General features: G+C 41.0%; 2 protein-coding genes across 6 annotated transcripts in view; both read right to left on the reverse strand.

Moving 5' to 3' along the window:
- LOC122765370 (plakophilin-4-like) overlaps positions 1-19,783 on the reverse strand; it is a 555,540-nt gene that overhangs the window by 340,054 nt on the left and 195,703 nt on the right. The window lies entirely within an intron of this gene.
- On the reverse strand, positions 6,173-7,323 carry ptf1a (pancreas associated transcription factor 1a). Its single transcript, XM_044019608.1, has 2 exons — positions 6,668-7,323; positions 6,173-6,540 (listed from the first exon to the last, which is right to left on the reverse strand). The coding sequence occupies exons 1-2, from the start codon at positions 7,278-7,280 to the stop codon at positions 6,338-6,340; spliced, it is 816 nt and encodes a 271-aa protein (XP_043875543.1). The 5' UTR covers positions 7,281-7,323; the 3' UTR covers positions 6,173-6,337.

A 19,783-nucleotide genomic window follows, 5' to 3' on the forward strand; every position in this document is an offset into this window, starting at 1 on the left:
GTTCTTAAACTCTGTCCTCGACACCAGTGAGACTGTTTTTGAAACCCTGCGCTGTGGCGTCAGCTCCATAAACTCAGCATTTTCCTGCATACGGCTTTTGTTTTTGATTGATTTGACGTCCGCATAATGCTGACTTTCTCCATCTCATCGCCTGACTGAAACGGCCTTTTTGTGCCACTTGACTCCCTCTCTCACACACAGCTGCATTTGTCTTGCTAATCCATCCCCGCTGCGCCGCCTTCAGACGAGGAAAAGAGATCAGTCGGACATCAGTGAAGTTCAAGCCAGCGAACAAGCGGAGAGGCTGTTCCATAGCAGTCGCTTTTGTCGATATGAACACGGAGAGCTGGTGAAAAATGATGCATGCTTTTGCACCTCTGAATCCTGGCAACTGACATAGCAGGGGAGGGGTCAGGAGGGTGAAGGAGAGAAGAAGAAGAGGGAAAAACCTTCCCTTCCATGGAGGCTGAAGTCAATATGAACAAAGAGGCCCGGGCTGAACGGCACAGTGTCCTTTGGCGCGCGACGGGGATCAGCAGCGCAGAATGTAAGAGATGGATGGTGACGCACACGTACAAACGGCCGTGACTTCAATTAGCATATTAGTAATTTATCACTTTTTTCTGGCTTAATTCGGGGATTTTTTAAGAATTAAAAAGGGGACTCTATCGTGTCAATGGAGTATTTTTTTTCCCCTGCAGAATATAAATGAGTGAATGAGTGAACATGATGGCGGAATACTCACATCATTTCTCTTATTGCATAAAAATGCATAAAGTGGGTGATTGTTTGTTAAATTCTGTATGCGTTGCTGTCTTACTTGGCCTTAAAAACACATTTACCCCGACATCAGCGCAGTCTGCTTCATTTCCATATATTTTCAAAGCAGCTTCCTCATGAATAGACTGTAATATTTCATGATGGGGCACGCAAAAGCTGTGCACAATGCCTCTCATATCCACCCTGCTTTCAGCTGCAACAAAGATCATAGCAAGACGTCTTTGTGACTAATTCAGTCAAAGGCGCATCTCCCGTCCTCCGGCGCGGAGGTCAGGCCGCCGTGTTCCGTCCACCAGGGGGGTTTTCAGAGGCCAGAGGCAGCCAGCTGGCTCTGTCACACACACACACACACACACGGTCCGACTGATTTAAGGTGAGCTTTAAATAACATTTAATTAGTGTGAATTCCATTGAAACATGTCCAAAACACAGATTGAATAGTTACAAGTTAAATATAAAGAGATCAGACATTGCACAGAGAATTATTTTCATCATATTTCACCCACAACTAATACAAATAATAATCGAATCATTTGTTTTAAAAAGCTCTATATCTCAGACCACATCTTGCACCACTATGTCAATTTAGTGTGGCATAGGTTAGAGATATCATTTAAACTGCTGTGGTCTGTGAGTGGGATCCGCTAGTCTGCGTGCCGATGTGTCCTTGTGCAAGACACTTAACCCCACCATGCTCCTGACGGCTGGTATGAAAGATGAGTGATAGAAAATGCGCTGCACTGCGCATTTACTTGTTACCATAGTCGTATACGTTGACACGTGCGTCATCATCAGTCCGCACTAAAGGAATGCTGGTTTCAGTCACAGAGAGGACTGTGAAACCTCTGGTTCTCTTCGTTTATTGGACCATTTCTTTGGATACGCCACATCAAATAAGTCATCATCAGACCCATGCGCAACAGGCGCGCTATTGTGCAACACGCGGGATAAACTGGAAACAAGCGTTCAGCTTTTACGCATGAACCCACTGCGCGAGAAATCAGCGTAAACGTGGAAAATGTTGTTTTCACGTAAAGTTTTTCTTTTTCGTGAAATATGCTTTAAAACGTATTTATAGGTGTCCTCTTTCACTACAGCCCACGTGGTATATGTATAGAAGTGACATATTAGCTGGTCAACACACACCTTATCACCAGAAAAGCACAAAAGTGACATTTATGTCCAGTAAGCTGATTTTTATTTTACCAGCTTGAGTCAGACAAATGGAGAGAAGGTGTATTCGTTTCATCTGCGGGTTAAGTGCGCTGTCGTGTTTACGCTGCGCAAAAACAACTTTCAAATCGCAGGCGACGCTTCTGTCACCAAATATATAAAGTTGTTTTCCTAAACGGCACCACCTTGCATGCTTTAAAGAAAATCAATTCACCATTTTATTATTTGTCCACTAATCCTGTTGTTTTAATCGCCTATAGAAACTCAATGGGAAAAGCTGCTCGTGCGCCCTGGTGCCACTTGCTGCCTGCGCATAAAGTTGGCGTTTTTGAGAAGTTAAATATCCCGGAAAGAACACAAGTTAGTATCTCAAGGGCTTGCCTGGGACAAAAGACCAGCGCCTTAGCACCATATGCTTAATGGCAACAGCCGTCCAGCCTTTATCAAAGGTAAAATGTGGTCCTTTAAAAAGTTGGAAAGGCTCTTTTATTTGAGTTAGATGGAGCACTTGCGCACAAAACCAGAAGCGCGCGTTGCCATTGACTCGCCCCCTTTCTCTTTCTTTCAGGAGTCTGGAGCCACCACCGTCATCCCCGTTTCACTCTAACATAAGCTTTTCATCACCCGGCTTTGTCCTCGGTGAAAGTAATGCTGCGAATCAAAGAGATGACAATATTTTCCATCAGCTTGGAGACCCTGGACAAGAGCCCTCGAGCTTTGGCAAAAATCAGGGCCTGTTATTCATCCTGTCACTCCGCACCTGTGGTCCCGCATTCAAAGTATACAAACCTGTCCCTATTAACATTAATTATTCACAAACAACACAAAGGCTGAAATGGAGCAGGTTGAAGTCTGTTTATGGCTTTTAAATGTTCTTTTCCTCTGAAGATGTGCCCAAAGCTTTTTACTCTCTCCTGCTTGCACGGAGTGGCCGTCTCTCTTTCAGTCTTGAGTAGCCCTACAGTTTGGACGTTACAATCGTAGCATCTGCTTAATGTTGCGGATGGAAATATGACACAAAACGTAGCCAACAGAGGATTTGTTAAATCCCTGTAACTGGTGATCAACAGGGGAGACAATGGCGCAGGATGGTGAGAGCCGTATGGTTCCGGGGGACACCCGGATAGTTTGCTCTCTTGTGCAAAGAGCGCCAGGTGATGGCTAGGAAATCGCTGTTCCAAGGAGGAGAAAACACCGAATCCGCGTCCTTTATCTCCTTGAAAAAAGTAGACATAAATTTAATTGGCTTATCAAGGCGCAGCGAAAAGACCTCGCTGTTAATTGGCTGAGAGCGCACAAAACAAACGCGCCTGGCGTCACATCATTGAAAATGTGTTTTATTATTGCAAAATGTCATGCTTTACAGTTGCCATATTGTGCCTCGGACAAAGGCTGATGGAACATTAAAGACGTGGAAAACGGTGCCAACCCGTCTCGAAGACACTGCAAGGGCCTCCCTCTTTGCTTGCTTTTAGGGCAGCTGCTGTGCAGAGACTCGGCGCGATCACATGAAAAGAGACAACGTTTGAGGTCCAGGTGCATCCGCAGAAAACACGGCGGTGAGCGATCTGTTCCAGCGGGACAGGGAAACGCTCATAAAGACGTGATTTAGACTGAAAGGTCACATCTAACGGAGAAGAGCGCACGGGAAGGATGAATGATCCTTAACCTCGTCCTCTGTCAGTGTGAACACACGTAGCAGACACCTGTTGGTGAGCAGCAGATCACCAATGGAGCTGGTCCAGTGTGGTCAGCCTCAGAGCTAACACTCGAAGTCGGCAGTGGATTTGTAGCAGCTTGTTAGGCAGAGAAACTCTCATCAGTTCATCAGACAGTCGTCGCCCTGATCTCACATTTTTTCTTGATTTAGTGATCATACATGTTCCTCCAGTGGATGCCACTCACTAAACATCCATCGGTGCGTAAAAGTGTCATTCGCCTAATCTCGTCACTATTGAGACGTCACCTGACATGACGCAGAGAGAGAGAGAGAGAGAGCACCGCTACTGTTTAACAACTCAAACATACATAAACATACACATTGGGAAATATATATTGTGTGACTCTTACAAATCCTAAATAAAAATAAATGGAACATTTCCTGTTACAACAAAGGCAGATTGTATTAGTTTGATAGCATTATGATCAAAAATCAACAGATCTAAAAATGGCGTGGGCTAGTTTGACATTCACATTTAGATGGAGCAAGTTTGTTTTTTTAAAAAAAGGGAGCAATCTGTTTCAAATAATGACAAAAATCCCAATGTTTCCCAAGTAGCCTGCTGTAGATGCTTCGGACATTGTATTGACTTTGATATTCATAAAATGAACATATTTGCATAATTCAAAGATTAACCGCAGCCAAAAGTATCGCTTATAATTATTATTAGACATAAAATGGTACATAGCATATTAAGAAGTCGCCATATATACAGTCTAAGCGTCTTATCCTGACGTGTGCGCAGTAAACACTCCGCTGTTTTCTAGTCGCTATATCAACACGCCTCCCTTCTGTAAGGTGAATCAGCGGCCTTTGAGCTCAGCGTCAGGCCCTTTTCTTATCCAAATTCCCGCTTGGTGTGGCCTATAACGTCCAGGGAGCTGGGGGGAATAAAACCTGTCACACAGTTAAATGCTCGTGTCCTTTTATGCCTTGCCAAGCCCGGAGCCGGAGTGACAAGATAGCCGGGAATATTTCAGCGTGTCCTTTCCGCTTGGCTGCGACGGCACCAAAGGATTTGGAGAGGCGCTTTGCACTGCGCCTGCGACACAAAAGCGTTAAGGTGCGAGGAAACAACAATGTTACTACTGTTTTAACACAATTAGAGAGCGAGCGACTCTCCTGCCAAAGATGAAGCGGCGGCCATTGACTCCCGGACATTTGACTTTCTAATGGCTGTAATAGGATTACATGCTCCAGAGAGAGAGAGAGGAAGAGAGAGAAAGAGAGAGAGAGAGAGAGATGACATACACTTACATATACAAATATTTATGTTCTTTTACACTGACATCCAATGGCACAATTCACATATCTCCTGTGCCCGGTGTGTGTGTGTGATTACTACTGGTGTGTAATAATAATGGGTTAGATGCAGAGGGTCAGATTCACTATCCCAAATTGGTGTGTGAAATACTTATACCATTATTATTATTGTTATTCATAATAATAATAATAATGTTGTAATAATAATAATAATGATAATAATAATAATAACAATAATAACAATAATAACAATAACAATAACAATACAAACAAATAGCTGACTCACCTTTGCGTTGCGGCGCTTTAAAATCCAAACTGTGTTGTATATGTTCTTGTGATTGCAGCTCTGGAGCTCATGCTCATATTAGCAGCATGATCTGCTGCATATGTGTGTGTGTGTGTGTGTGGTGGGATGGGCGTGCACAGGGACACATGTTGGAGAAGAGATGCCGCTACCACGGGAAAATCTGTCCCTGCAGCACCTGGCAGCAGCTTTCAGCAGCTTTCCAGCACACTGCTGCCTGTATGTGTGCTTCAAACACCTTCAGCTGTTGTGGGTATACAGTTTCTCCTCATTAACATCTCATTTGCATATTTATGTCACGGTGTCGGGCAATTGAAGAGTGAAGTGTTAGGTTCTCCTTCCACTTCTGCTGGTTTTACTCAAAATGTCCTCCGTACGGTGGCTGACACGGATCATTACACGTGATAATCAAGATTCATTTATATGTGTATTTTCAGCCTGGTCTGTGAAGTTTTTGCTACTTTGTTTGTTTGTTTTTCTAATATTCAAATGTTTGTTTGTTTTTCTGCAAAAACCTGTTGCATGTGAACTTTCTGTACAAGGAAAATGATTGAATGCTTTTTCTTCAATTTTCTCATGTCAACATTTGTAAAGGGACGTAGTTCTTAAGTATTTGCACATTTTTAATATGTTTTTTTTTAAAAATCCATTCATTTACAAGTTGCATGTCACGTAATATTAATTTGAAACAGATTCTGCTTTTCGGAAATATTTCTGCTGAACCAATTCCCATAAAAACCCAGTTGTCTTGAACAAAATCAAATATGAAGTTCATCACATAAATCTCTTTAATTATTAATTAAAATAATAATAATAATAACAATAACAATAATGGCAGCGTATTTGTACATAAATATAAATCATTGTACAACAATACAAAATATTTCATTAATTGCGATTAAATTAAATCATATATTATCACTTGTGAACGAAAGAAAAATAAATACATGATTGCCAGATGATTGAATTACAAAACAATCAAATTATCAACATGATAAAACAATATGTACAACACCGAATACTGTACAGTGACTTCAAGTTTACATGTGTGTGAACACGGTCCACTTCATACATGAGCAGTCAGAAGAAGTTTGTGTTTATGACACGAGGCCGAGGGGAGGCTCGTTTTCGATATCCGTGAGGCCCGCTCTATGGTGCTGTTTTCGGGGGTCTTCTGGTGTCCACACTTTGGCGGTGCGGATGATGTTCTGCTCCCGGAGCTGCTTCTCATCCGACCAGGACAGCGAATGACCGGCCAGCGGAGGCAGCCCGTAGTCCGGGTCACTGGGGGAGGGAGACCCTGAGGAGAGAGAAGAAATAACATGAGAATGATGTTTTGTTTTGTTTTTATGATTTTCATTAATGTCACCGTGATTTGAGGGACTTTGGCGCGCGCATGTAAATTCCGATCTTATAAATAAACTCACTTGTTCCTCTGTGGCAGATGATGACTTTTTTGGGCTGCACGTGCATCTCGTTGCTGGAGTTCCTGATTGGCAGGTCGGACTGCACGAGCTCGGCGAGAAAGTTGATGTAGCCGATAGCAAGACGCAGCGTGTCCACCTTGGACAGTCGCTTCTCGTAGGGCAGTGTGGGTATGTGGGAGCGCAGACCCTCGAAGGCGTCATTGATGGACTGCATCCTCCGCCGCTCCCTGACGTTGGCCGCCTGTCTCAGCTGCTGCATCTCCCGCTCAGAGCGCATGCGCCTCCGCCGCTTCAGCAAGGACCCGCCGTGGTGGTGGCCCGTCTGCGGGGACATGTCCGGAGTGCTGTCCGCGCAGCCGTACGAGAATGTGGAGGAGGAGGAGGAGAAGGACAAGTTTCCGAGGTCGTAGTCTCCATCGTGGGGCGCTGCTCTGCCGCTGCTGTAATAATCTTGGAAATGACTGTTGAGGAAGTTCGCGTCCTCGTCCAAGAAGTCATCAGTGTCCAAGTGTCCGTCTCTGGAGGATTGGTCGGTGAAAAAGTCGTCATCGTCGAAATAAGGCGGGGAGGAGAAAGAGTCGAGTCCTGAGAAAGGGTCCAACACACAGTCCATCTCTCTCTGTCTCTGTGCGTGTGTCTCTCTGCGTGTGTCTCTGTCTGTATGTTTGTCTGCTCTCTGCTCAACACTTGGTTTAAGTTGGAAACGACACGCGATGTTTCTTTATAGCGACATCCATAGTCGCGTGCCGTTTGCTGGGTGGTCAACCAATCACAGCTCTGTCCGCGAGGCGCACACTGAGAAAATCCTCGAGCAGGCCACGCCCCCTGCCCTCCACACCATGCAAGACTCAACTGCGCAGAGCTCCTGCAACACACACACACACGAATGAAGCTATAATATATTATGGGTTCACCCTTATTATGGAACACGTGTAACGCGTTACAATGTTTTGAATTAAATAAATAAACCACTGCTGGAGGTGATCATTGTAACTTATAGACTATATCAGCCAATGCTTCATACATGCAATTATTTACACTGATAATTCCGATGTGTGTTAATTTGAGGCTAAAGCATTCCTTTAAAATAGCAACAGCTTTTATGAACTGTTGTGAAACTCTCTGCTTTCATGATTCCTCTTCATTCGCCTCTCTCAGTCTCTACTCTATTTGAAGCAGTTTTATTTTTTTTTTTACAAAACGTACATTCAGTATAGCATAACATTCTACAATAATAATAACAACCGTTATAATAATAATAATCATAATAATGATAACAATAATAATACTAATCATGATGATAATGATAATAATAATAATAATAATAACAATAATCCGTTGCAGGGGTGTTTGAACAACTGTAGCAATTATTTATTTGCTGCTACTGACGATTATTTTCATAACTGATCAATCTGTTGATTATTTTCTCGCTATAGATATCGAGAATTGTTTGATGTTTCCTAGACCTCCAAATGATGATGTTCTCAAATGTCTTTTTTTTTGTTTTGTACACAAATCAAATGACCACATTTGAAGGATTTTTTGTTACATTGAGCAAAACAAAAAATCAAATTTCACATTTTAAGAAGTTGAAAAACCGGCGAGCTTGTTTAAGTTATTCAGTGATGATTCATTCTATATAAATCGATGCACCGTTGCAGCCCCAGTTTTTGCACACATCAGTGTGTGATGATGTGATCAGTGATGAGCAGCAGCTCGCTCATTTATTCCGCCGTAAATGGGCAGGGCTGCGTCATAAATACATGCACCAGTAGAGTGGTCGATGCGCCACATGTACCAGCCAGTGCGGTTTTGAGTGGAGAGCTGGTCGACAAATAAAAGCACAGTAGTGGGCCTCGGAGCGCGCGCCTCTCTGACACCTCACGCGACAAATTAACAGTCCTGGGTTATATACGGGGAGGAGGCTGCCCACCGATGTGAGCTGTGCAAGTGCGCATCTATTCAGTCCATTCAAAGAAAAGAAAGGCTTCACTTTGTTTTGACGAGAAGGGGGAGCCTTTACGGGGCAGGCAGCGTGTGCGCGCACCGCGCCTCTGTGGACACTGGTGAGACAGAGAGCTGCAACACATGCCGTGGCCGTGGGAAGAAAGACACTTGTGTCATTCTCGCCAGTCAATGCAACACGTCGTGTAATAAATGGGCTTGAGCTGCTGTCGACATAATGAAGCCGTTACTCAGAGCAAACACACAATACATTCACAATACACTCACAATACACTGACCATACACTGACCATACACTCACAATACACTCACATCCCAGTACCAACAACACAACACCAAACACAACAAAAGCCTGTTGTTAATGCTATTACTGTTTCTGCTGCTGCTGTAACTGTCACTGTTACTGCTGCTGTTACTGTTACTGCTGCTGTAACTGTCACTGCTGCTGTTACTGTAACTGCTGCTGTAACTGCTGCTGCTGTTACTGTAACTGCTGTAACTGTTACTGCTTACTGTAACTGCTGCTGTAACTGTTACTGCTGCTACTGTTACTGTTACTGCTGCTGTAAATATACTGTCACTGCTGCTGCTGTTACTGTAACTGCTGCTGTAACTGTCACTGTTACTGCTACTGTTACTGTTACTGCTGCTGTAACTGTTACTGCTGCTACTGTTACTGTTACTGCTGCTGTAAATGTCACTGTTAACTGCTGCTGTAAATGTTACTGCTGCTACTGTTACTGCTACTGTTACTGTTACTGCTGCTGCTGTTACTGCTGCTGTAACTGTTACTGCTGCTACTGTTACTGTTACTGCTGCTGCTGTGACTGTAACTGCTGATGTAACTGTTACTGCTGCTACTGTTACTGATACTGCTGCTACTGTTACCTGCTACTGTTACTACTGCTACTGTTATTGTTACTGCTGCTGTAACTGTTACTGCTGCTACTGTTACTGCTGCTGTTACTGTTACTGCTGCTGTAACTGTTACTGCTGCTACTGTTACTGTTATTTCTGTTGCTGTGACTGTTACTGCTGATGTAACTGTTACTGCTGCTACTGCTGCTGCTACTGTTACTGCTGCTGCTGTGACTGTTACTGCTACTGTTACTGTTACTGCTGCTGTAACTGTTACTGTTACTGCTGCTGTTACTGTTACTGCTGATGTAACTGTTACTGCTGCTACTGTTACTGTTACTGCTGCTGTAACTGTTACTGTTACTGCTGCTGACTGTTACTGCTTACTGTTACTGCTGCTACTGTGACTGTTACTGCTGCTGCTGTTGCTGTTACTGCTGATGTAACTGTTACTGCTGCTGCTGTTGCTGTTACTGCTGATGTAACTGTTACTGCTGCTACTGTTACTGTTACTGCTGCTACTGTTACTGTTACTGCTGCTGCTGATGTTACTGTTACTGCTGCTGCTGTTACTATTACTGCTGCTATTGCTGCTGTAACTGTCACTGTTACTGCTACTGTTACTGTTACTGCTGCTGTAACTGTTACTGCTGCTACTGTTACCGTTACTGCTGCTGTAAATGTCACTGTTACTGCTGCTGTAAATGTTACTGCTGCTGCTGTAAATGTTACTGCTGCTACTGTTACTGCTACTGTTACTGTTACTGCTGCTGTTACTGTTACTGCTGCTGTTGCTGCTACTGTTACTGTTGCTGCTGTGACTGTAACTGCTGATGTAACTGTTACTGCTGCTACTGTTACTGATACTGCTACTGCTGCTACTGTTACTACTGCTACTGTTATTGTTACTGCTGCTGTAACTGTTACTGCTGCTACTGTTACTGCTGCTTACTGCTGCTGTAACTGTTACTGCTGCTACTGTTACTGTTATTTCTGTTGCTGTGACTGTTACTGCTGATGTAACTGTTACCGCTGCTACTGCTGTTACTGCTGCTACTGTTACTGCTGCTGCTGTGGACTGTTACTGCTACTGTTACTGTTACTGCTGCTGTAACTGTTACTGTTACTGCTGCTGTTACTGTTACTGCTGCTGTAACTGTTACTTTGTGCTGACTGTTACTGCTGCTGCTGTTGCTGTTACTGCTGATGTAACTGTTACTGCTGCTGCTGTTGCTGTTACTGCTGATGTAACTGTTACTGCTGCTACTGTTAACTGTTACTGTTACTGCTGCTGCTGATGTTACTGTTACTGCTGCTGCTGTTACTATTACTGCTGCTATTGCTGTTGTAACTGTTAATGTTACTGCTGTTGTCACTGCTGCTGTTGTCACTGCTGCTGCTGTCATGAACTATGTTCTCATTTGTTTCCAAAACTATGGATATTATACAATATAAAATATCAATGTATTCCCCTTTTAGAAATTATGATTCATTGTGGGATTATAAAGTCCTTTATGGATCTGTGCATTTCATATTTAATTTCATTCATTGCCATTTGTTGTGCTGCAAAACCTTTTTAAATATCAAACATACAGGCCATATATGTTGTGTGTGTACCAATGTTAACTTTTTGAGGTATAAACTGGCATCAACACTGACCTTGTCAGGACCAGTAGATCTCAAGAAATCCAAAACCTGGTCCTAATGAGGCATAACAATGTGCTTATTTTAGGTTAAGGATAACATGTTTTAGACTGTTCAAATGAAAGGAACTCATTGTCTTCAGGAGAATAGTTGCGCAAACCTGCTTGTGTGTGTGTGTGTGTGTGTGTGCGTGCGTGTGTCTGTGTGTGTCACTGCTGAATACCAACTGATAATTCGAACCATGCATGTTTTTAACGCGCCGTGACCGCGCGCTCCACGACGCTCATGAACGTGCGGTCATTCTGAACTGACCAAGTGTTTCGGTTCCCAAGCCGCTCCTCTGTCTCCAGCATACAGCAGGCTGGAGGGCGCGCGCACACACACACACGCACGCACGCACACGCAAATAAAAGAAAAACAAAGAAAGACGCACTTTAGACCCGTCATTCGGGTTAGCATATCAAAAGGAGTGTATGCATTACGAATAAGTAAATCAATCAATCAATAAATAAATAAATAAGGTTGATGAAACATTTAGAATGATTTAGGATAATTGCCTATTTGCTGCGCAATCCTAAACTCATACACAGACATAATTTAGTTTCTTTTAATTCGACTTTAATAAACGTAAAAATCATTAACAATATAATGTGAATAATCAAATGGATATACAATTGTAGCTTCTGACTTATTTGTGTCAAGCATTAGCAAATAATTATGCAATAATTCACTTTATGTTTCTAGGAACAGTTCTTTTAGTTATTATTGACTGTACATTTCCACTAACAATTAACAATTATATAAATAGACATATGTATTTACTCTACATTAACTTGTTTGCCATGAAATATTTTGGTCAACAGAAAATACATATTGTTTCATAATATTTTACTTTTATATTTGATTATATATATTTTATATTATATGTCATTTGTATGAATAAGAAAATAACCTTATCAATCAGTGTTCTACTTCATTTGTTTATTTTAAAGTTTGGATCATGTTCTCTAAAAGCATTCTAATACAGAACTGAAAACATTTGCTGGTTTCTTAGAAATGTGTAGTGCTGTTGCTGCTGCTGCTGCTGCTGCTTCTTCTTCCGCTGCTGCTGCTGCTGCTGCTTCTTCTGCTGCTGCTGTTGCTTCTGTTGCTGCTGCTGCTGCTTCTGCTTCTGCTGCTGTTGCTTCTTCTTCTGCTGCTGCTGTTGCTTCTGTTGCTGCTGCTGCTTCTGCCGCTTCTTCTGCTGCTGCTGATTCTTCTTCTGCTACTGCTGCAGTGCCTATGAGCATATCTCCTGTCAGGAAGTAGAAAAGGAAATCCAGAAACGGAATCAACCCAGAAAATATGTGTTGAGCTAATCCTCTCTGTGGGTGATTTAGTGGTAATCCCTCTAATCTCATGGCTACAAAGGATTATCCATCTGGATGACTAACACAAATTAAAGGGCTTTACTGAGCAGTAATCTAACAAGTTGATTAGATGCATCTTCAGCTCTCACCATAACCTTTGTTTGTTTACCACTTAAACAAGCATTTATCTGACACTTGGCTTTGGAGGGCACATTATGTCTACATCTATGTTCTGCCATAAACTGTGTTACATGTTCAACATGACTTGCTCTTATTTATTTATTCATTTTTTTTTATTTATGTTGGTGACTAAATGGCTATAACAAAACACACAGTCTATGTGCACTTTACAGCATATGTTTTGACATGTGCCATAAATAAATAGTGTCTTATTCCAGTGGAGAACATTGAAACTTTGCTGTAGCAAGTGTGCAGAGTGTGGGATCAATAAAGTAAACTCTAATCTGATCTTAATTAAAAGCAGAAACAAGAGGACAGATGTTATGGAAATGCTGTGCGGTCACATCATGGAGGAACTCAGAGAAATGAGATGGGAGTTCAGAGATGATGTATTGTTTATAACAAGTGAACCCTATTGGATTGAACAGTATTATGACAATGTCTCAAAGATGCTGTGTAAAATGTTTGAGATATTTAGATGTGGAGAATATTGAAGAATCATTTAGTGTGTTGGTGAAACCCTTTGTTCTTTTCCAGTGCAATCAGGAGCGGAATAACTCGGCTACACAATGGCACAAAGAAACATTTGAGGTTAGAATAAACACAATGTACTTTAATTGCTAACATCTAAATGAATGGTGTTCATTCAACTGAAGTAAGCTCGTCATCTTCATATAACTTGGTAAATTTGGTTTGAATGAAATAATAGGTAAAACAGGTGATATCCCATAGTGCTAGTTTAGGACAACAGTGGTGTGTCATGGCTGCCCTAGTGATCTTTTAATTTACTGCAGAAAGGGTACACACCTAAGTAACCTAAGTAAGAGACTGTCAAAATATTTCCCTGACTGTAATAATCACATTGATGTACATTATTTTATTCATTTGTATATCATGGAAACCTGTTTCTGCCCAATGCATACCCAAGTCATAACAAGTCATAAATACATTTATATATACATATACGTATAATTGGGGGGGAAAAGACTAATATGATGATAGATTTGAGAAGTTTAATTTCATACATTTTTTACTGGTTCGTTCTGAGTGTACTGTCCAGAGTCAAACACAAAGTCATCTCATAGCAGCCTGAAAAATAAATAATATGACGTGTCTTTTTTCTTTTAAACACACAATTTGACCAGTGACTGTCTTTGTTCCAGACAGGATCGTTTCCTCAGGAACAACAAGAGATAAAAAAAAGTGCCTGATAACTGCTGGACTTTGACTGAAACAGAAACCCTGTGTGGAGAGCTCCACACACCTGTTCACTGAACATACTCTGTGCATTCTAATAACCGCCTCTCATTTCATGCCTCTGCCCGACACATGCATTCAAACAGTGGTATAAAGCAGGTCACAGGACGATCAGCGCACGAGCTGCAGCTGCAGCACCACAGAGGTCTGGGAATCCCACCACATGCAGGCGTGACAGCACACAGGCAGACATGGCGAGGCTGCTCCCTCTGCAGCGTGACACAAATGAAATGAAGACAATGCCAAGGGAGCGACCTCAGTTCCAGGTCAACAACATGGATGGTAATACTGACATGTTACAAACGGTGTGTTTTCATCTTTTACTTTTTCCCCAAATAGCTTTAAAAAGTGACTCTGATTTCACCGTTTACTCCTTTTTTAAAAACACATTACCGTGAAAATAGAAATAGTTTTATAATAATAAATCTGTGAACACTGGTGTTGACACAAACGACTGAAAACATGGCATATAATTTGGTTATATCAGAAAAAAACAACATGCCTTGTCATTTGTTTGAATGAGAATAAGCACATGCACTTTTAGATGAAACAATTCTAGGTGACTAATGACAGAATGGCAGCCTCAGCAATATTTTCAGCATATGTTAGTGATCACTGGAGCAAAAAACAGTGGGTTATTTCTGTGACCAGGGATTTTCTTCTGAGCATGTTCTTACCAGTAAAGTTTGCTTATTGCCATCAAGGTGTTGTTAAATGACTCCAAATGTTTTATCCTCTCTGGACTGACTGGACGACTCGGCTCTTAAACCCTGATCTCCACGGTGGAGTTGGAAATGAACTTATTCATTCATTGTCAACAGCTTCATCTACCACATGAGGGTCACAGGGGAGCTGCAGGCAGGTGACATGAAGGCGGAATACACCGTGTGCAGGTCACCAGTTCATCACAAGGCCAACACACACAGAGATGAACAATCATTCACCCTCACACTCACCTACAGTCAGTTTAAAATGTTGGACTGTGGGAGGAAACTGAACAAAAAAGGCCACATGCACATGATGAGAACGTGCAGAGTCAAAGCCAAACTAGGATTCAAACCAGCCACCTTCTTGCTGTGAGGTAACATTTCTAGCCGCAGTCTGCCATGTGGCCTAAACTTGGAAATTGTGTGGTTAACTTTTGCTTTATCTTGAGAACTTCTACAGTGTTTCTGTGTCAGTGAGCAGATTACTTTGCTCAAGGGTACCTCAGTATTGGCTGTCTAGGGTGGGGAGGTCTTTCTTTCCCCGGCCAGACAGATCCAGGAAATCTGTCACCTCTTTGACCTCTAAACAAACACACAACATGATGACACCAAAAGGCCCACCATCCCTACTTTTTCCTTTCCCTGCCAGTAAAACTACCACTGAAGGCTGGGTAATAATCGTCAAAGGTCCTCGGCAGCGCTGGCTGGGTGGGGGTGGGGCTCAGTCTGGAGGGGATAATTGACTCATCTGCTGTCGGCTCTAATTGATTTGAGCGTTAATCTGGTGTCTCCAGACTAAGAGCTGAGGCATTGAGGAGAATGAGAGAGAGTCCAGCTCTGCCCGGAGGCTGTTGACGGCTACACGCAGGATTGTAGAAGATTAGTGAAGATTTTGGAGCGTCCTGCAGGAGCAACTCCAAACAAGTGTTTGTCTGTTTCTCAGTTAGAGAAACTGCTACAAGGCCACAGTCTTGGAAAAGTCCTATATGGAAATCTGAACAATTCTACATAAAAAGTGTTGTTTGGAGAACTGTGGGAAATCCTGAGATCCTTTGGGTGGCTCCATGGTGTCCACTGAGGTTATTCAGCAGGTTTAAGGGCTCGAGTAAAAGTCATTGAGAGGATTAAAGGGGTAATTAAATTGATGGGAAACTGATGATATTTTGAAGCTCTCTTAACTGTGATAAATGGTTTTGTTTTAATGATTTAAACATTTAAATTCTGTACATCCTCCACATCTTCTGTTTGGTCTCTGAGAGAAATAGGAGCAGCGCAGACCCAGTAACAATGAAATGAACACGTCAAATGAGCACTGGGAGCCGATTTCAAACACTCCAAGCGATCAAAAAACTAGCGATTCCAGAGTGGTGTGAACTCTGATTATTGCATGTGTTCCTCATTGGTCTGAAAACTCTCTATTGTTCAAAGAAACAATACATAAATAAATATGTTGGTGAACCTCTATGAACCTCTAAATGAAAAGAGCCAAATAATAATACATACTGCAGTATCATGACTCAACTCCTTGTTTTATGATCATGGCTGAATATGGACTGTTTTAATAGAGAATATATACCACAGACACACACACACAAACACACACACACACAGCTATTCTTATTAGGACTCATTTTTTAGGACTATTCAAATCATTTAAACAACCTAAACAAAGTCTTATCCCTAACCTGAACCCTAACCAGTTAATGTCTGATCCAAACCTTAACCTAACCAGCTCTTTAACCAGTTCCTCAGAAATGAGGTTCTGCCTCATTAGGACCAGGTTTTTGGTCTTCATGAGGAGTACTGGTCCAGTGTTTGTACCAGGTCCTACAGAAGCAACAAATACACAGACACAAACACACATTTATTTTCCAAGGTAAATATTATTATTACATAATTATCTTAAATAGATTATTTCTAAGCTTTTTGACAGCATTGTTACTTCACAGCTTGTTAGGAACTGAATATGTGTAATGTAATCACCAGAACACATGAACCATGTCTGACGTCATAGTCACTCACTTTTTTTCTCTGTTTTAATGATGAACAGTATTTCATTATAGAATAAAAGCAGCTTTCCACTATGACTTGGATGAAACAACAATGTGTTACACATTAATTTCCTTTTTACTGTATCCTTAAATATAGTATACAAATAAAAACAATATATCCTGAAGCAACAGGACTGTGGTAATAATAAATCTCATAATCTCAAATATCATCATCATCATCATACACTTACTTACTCACTTGAATTGAGCCTGATGGACAGACGTTAATCCTGCATCAGAGACACATATAAGTGCATCACCGCCACCATGTGGTTACAGAGGATAATGCATTCATATTCATAATGCAGGCTGACGACTGGACCAGTTTGAACAGACAGTTTGTGACAAATCGCGTGCAGTCACGTAAGGACAGGACCTCGTGGTTTAAAGAGAAAGAGAAAAACCGGATTAAAATTAGATAATTCAATGGAGTTTAAGGAAAGACTGGGAGTTAAGAATTTGCTTGGTGACGGTTCTACCACCCAGAACATTAGGATGAAAACGTTTTGCCACTTCAAAGACTTAAATCAGCGTTTCATTAATTTCCTTCTATACACAAACAAACTAAAAGTAATAGTGAAATGTTACACTCACACTGGCCTGTGTGGCAAAGTTAAAAGTGATTATCAGGTACTCTGGCTTTTCTCACAGTTCTAAAACATGCTTATTGTTCTGCCCTATGTCAGAGGATGAAAAAGTAGACAAAGAGTGATTATCTCCATCTTACGTCTTTCAAGTGTAAATGTTGGGGAACAAAACTGATAACTAACGGTAGAATTACATCGTACTACAGTAGTTTTTTTAGAAGAATGTAAAACTCCAGCTCCTCAACACTGAAATAATAAATAATTATAGTATGTGTCAAGTGCCAATCTTGTCTAAGCCGGGGCAAAAGGCCCTTATTGTTTTTTGAATTAATACATCTTAATTGCCTGGTGGGAAAAAAAAAGTGCTCCTCATCTTAAGTTAGTGTGGTGTGAGTCTTACTGTATCTGATGTCTCTTCTCTTAACAGCTCAGTGCTCAAACACAAGAAAGTCTGAGCTAAAGACACCAGCTATGTTCAACTATAGGGACAAATGATTTCAAATAAAGTTTGGCTCACTGTTTAAATCAGCCTTTCACTGGTGGTCCACGAGGTGACAAGCAAGTAAAATATCATGTTTTGAAATGTAAAATGTCAGTGTTTCTCACACTGCTGTGACATATGTGTGTGTGTGTTGTTTTCAATATCAAATCAACTAGTTCATTTTAGGAGGTTGTAATTTGTGAACTGGTGAAGTTGTTTTGCCTATTGTTTTGAGGAGAGTTTCCGCGAGTGTTTTTGGTTAAGTTTGAGAAATCCTGGTCTAAAGGGAACTCACATTCATTTGCTCGTCCACCTGCGCATCATTATGAAATGTGCGAAACATTTTGTTCTTAAAACACACCTAGACACATTTTTTTAATGTTTTTGGCTTTACATTTTGAGAATATTTTATCATTTTTTCATGCATATTGTTAAAAACTTATGCCAGGTTGTGCATTTTGTATTTTATGTATTTTTTATTTTTGTAAATAATGTGAACTAAAATACTTACACTAACACACAATATGCACAAAAATGTGCTCATTGAAATCCGTTCAAATCACAATTTTTGCTGCATCATGACAAAAACCTGGCCATTTTAGGGGTTACAAACATAAGCAGTGTACAGTCACTCAGTGTTTTAATACCATGTCCTTCTGACGTGCTGAATGTCATAGAAGTTGAACATCTAATCATGTGAATGTACAATAATATTAACATAGAGCTCAGTCAATGAAGCAGATCTGACAATGTGTTTTTATTATGGGCTCATCAAAAGCTTTGGACATATATTTATCTCTATACAGTACAACATAAGATCAGAAGAGCGTGATAGAGCACGTCAACAGAATCTCATAGTTAAAAAATAAATAAATAAATGAATAAGAGCATAAATAAACATGTCTTCAACTTTGATATAGGTTCTTAAATACTACCGCATGCATAAGGAAACACCCTCAACCAGTGCTGTACAAACACAAGAGATCGGTTGCAGGTATGAGTGGAGAGTTCATATACAGCAGGATTCCATGAGGCTACTAGACCGTGTACTGAGGAAAGGTCTGACATAGAAAACAAGGACTCCGGAAGCACTTTAGAGAACACACACACACACACACACAGTGCATCTTCCACTATGGTAGTATGTACAAATGAGACGCATAAAAACCTTTTAACACACACAGACACACACACACACTCACACGCACACACACAGACACACACACACACACACTCACAAACACCTGAGGAATTAAAGAGGAAAGGAAAAACAACTACACCTCAAACACGTCACAACGCTCAGCGCTACTCCATGTCTTTTCTCGGTCGAGCAAAATCCATTCTGTAAAATTGAAATTGATCAAATTACATTTTCAATTTCCTGTGCAGATAGATTCAGTTAGAAGTAGAAATTAATTATTATTGAATTATTATAAAATGACTGTATTTATTTATTCATTTATTAGTCCATCAAATTACTACAGATTACTTAAGTCTGCATTTCAAAGCAACTCAAATAATGAATTAAAATTGTTGTTTCATTTCAATATAAGCTTTTTGCATTTATTTTGCATTTGTCCTTTATGACACAGTGACTTTACTCACTATAGGTTCTTTTTGTGAATCATCAAGGCTTTTTTCTTTTATTTGAGAGGCTTTCACTATCTTTAAAATGTATGTGCATTTTCATGTCATCACTCACTTGCTACTTTAACATTAAAAAAATGATCTGCAATGGAAATAAATGAATGATAACATTAGTAAACAGCATCTGTTTGTCCCTTTCATTGATAAGAAGGGTATTTCACATTGAATATGGCTCACTGTCATTGTCATCATCCTTTAAACACAGAGGTAATCAGATCCTGTACAAACATTATAATAAGTAGCATTGTCACAAATAAACAGCATAACGTTATTCTATAGGGAAAAGATACTGAGCAGACCATGAAACCCTGCTGGATGTACAGTGTCTTCACAGAAGTGTCACAGTCACAGACATGAGTGAGGGATTCACATTCTCATTCAGCCGTGTGTT

Source organism: Solea senegalensis, linkage group LG2, assembly GCF_019176455.1.
Source record: "Solea senegalensis isolate Sse05_10M linkage group LG2, IFAPA_SoseM_1, whole genome shotgun sequence".
Taxonomy (NCBI): domain Eukaryota; kingdom Metazoa; phylum Chordata; class Actinopteri; order Pleuronectiformes; family Soleidae; genus Solea; species Solea senegalensis.

Bases quoted from the DNA above. Each gene is read 5' to 3' on its own strand.
- ptf1a (XM_044019608.1), bottom strand. From the start codon at position 7,280: ATGGACTGTGTGTTGGACCCTTTCTCAGGACTCGACTCTTTCTCCTCC. The intron at 6,541-6,667 runs GTGAGTTTATTT...CTCTCTCCTCAG, and splicing joins CATCTGCCACAGAGGAACAA to GGTCTCCCTCCCCCAGTGAC.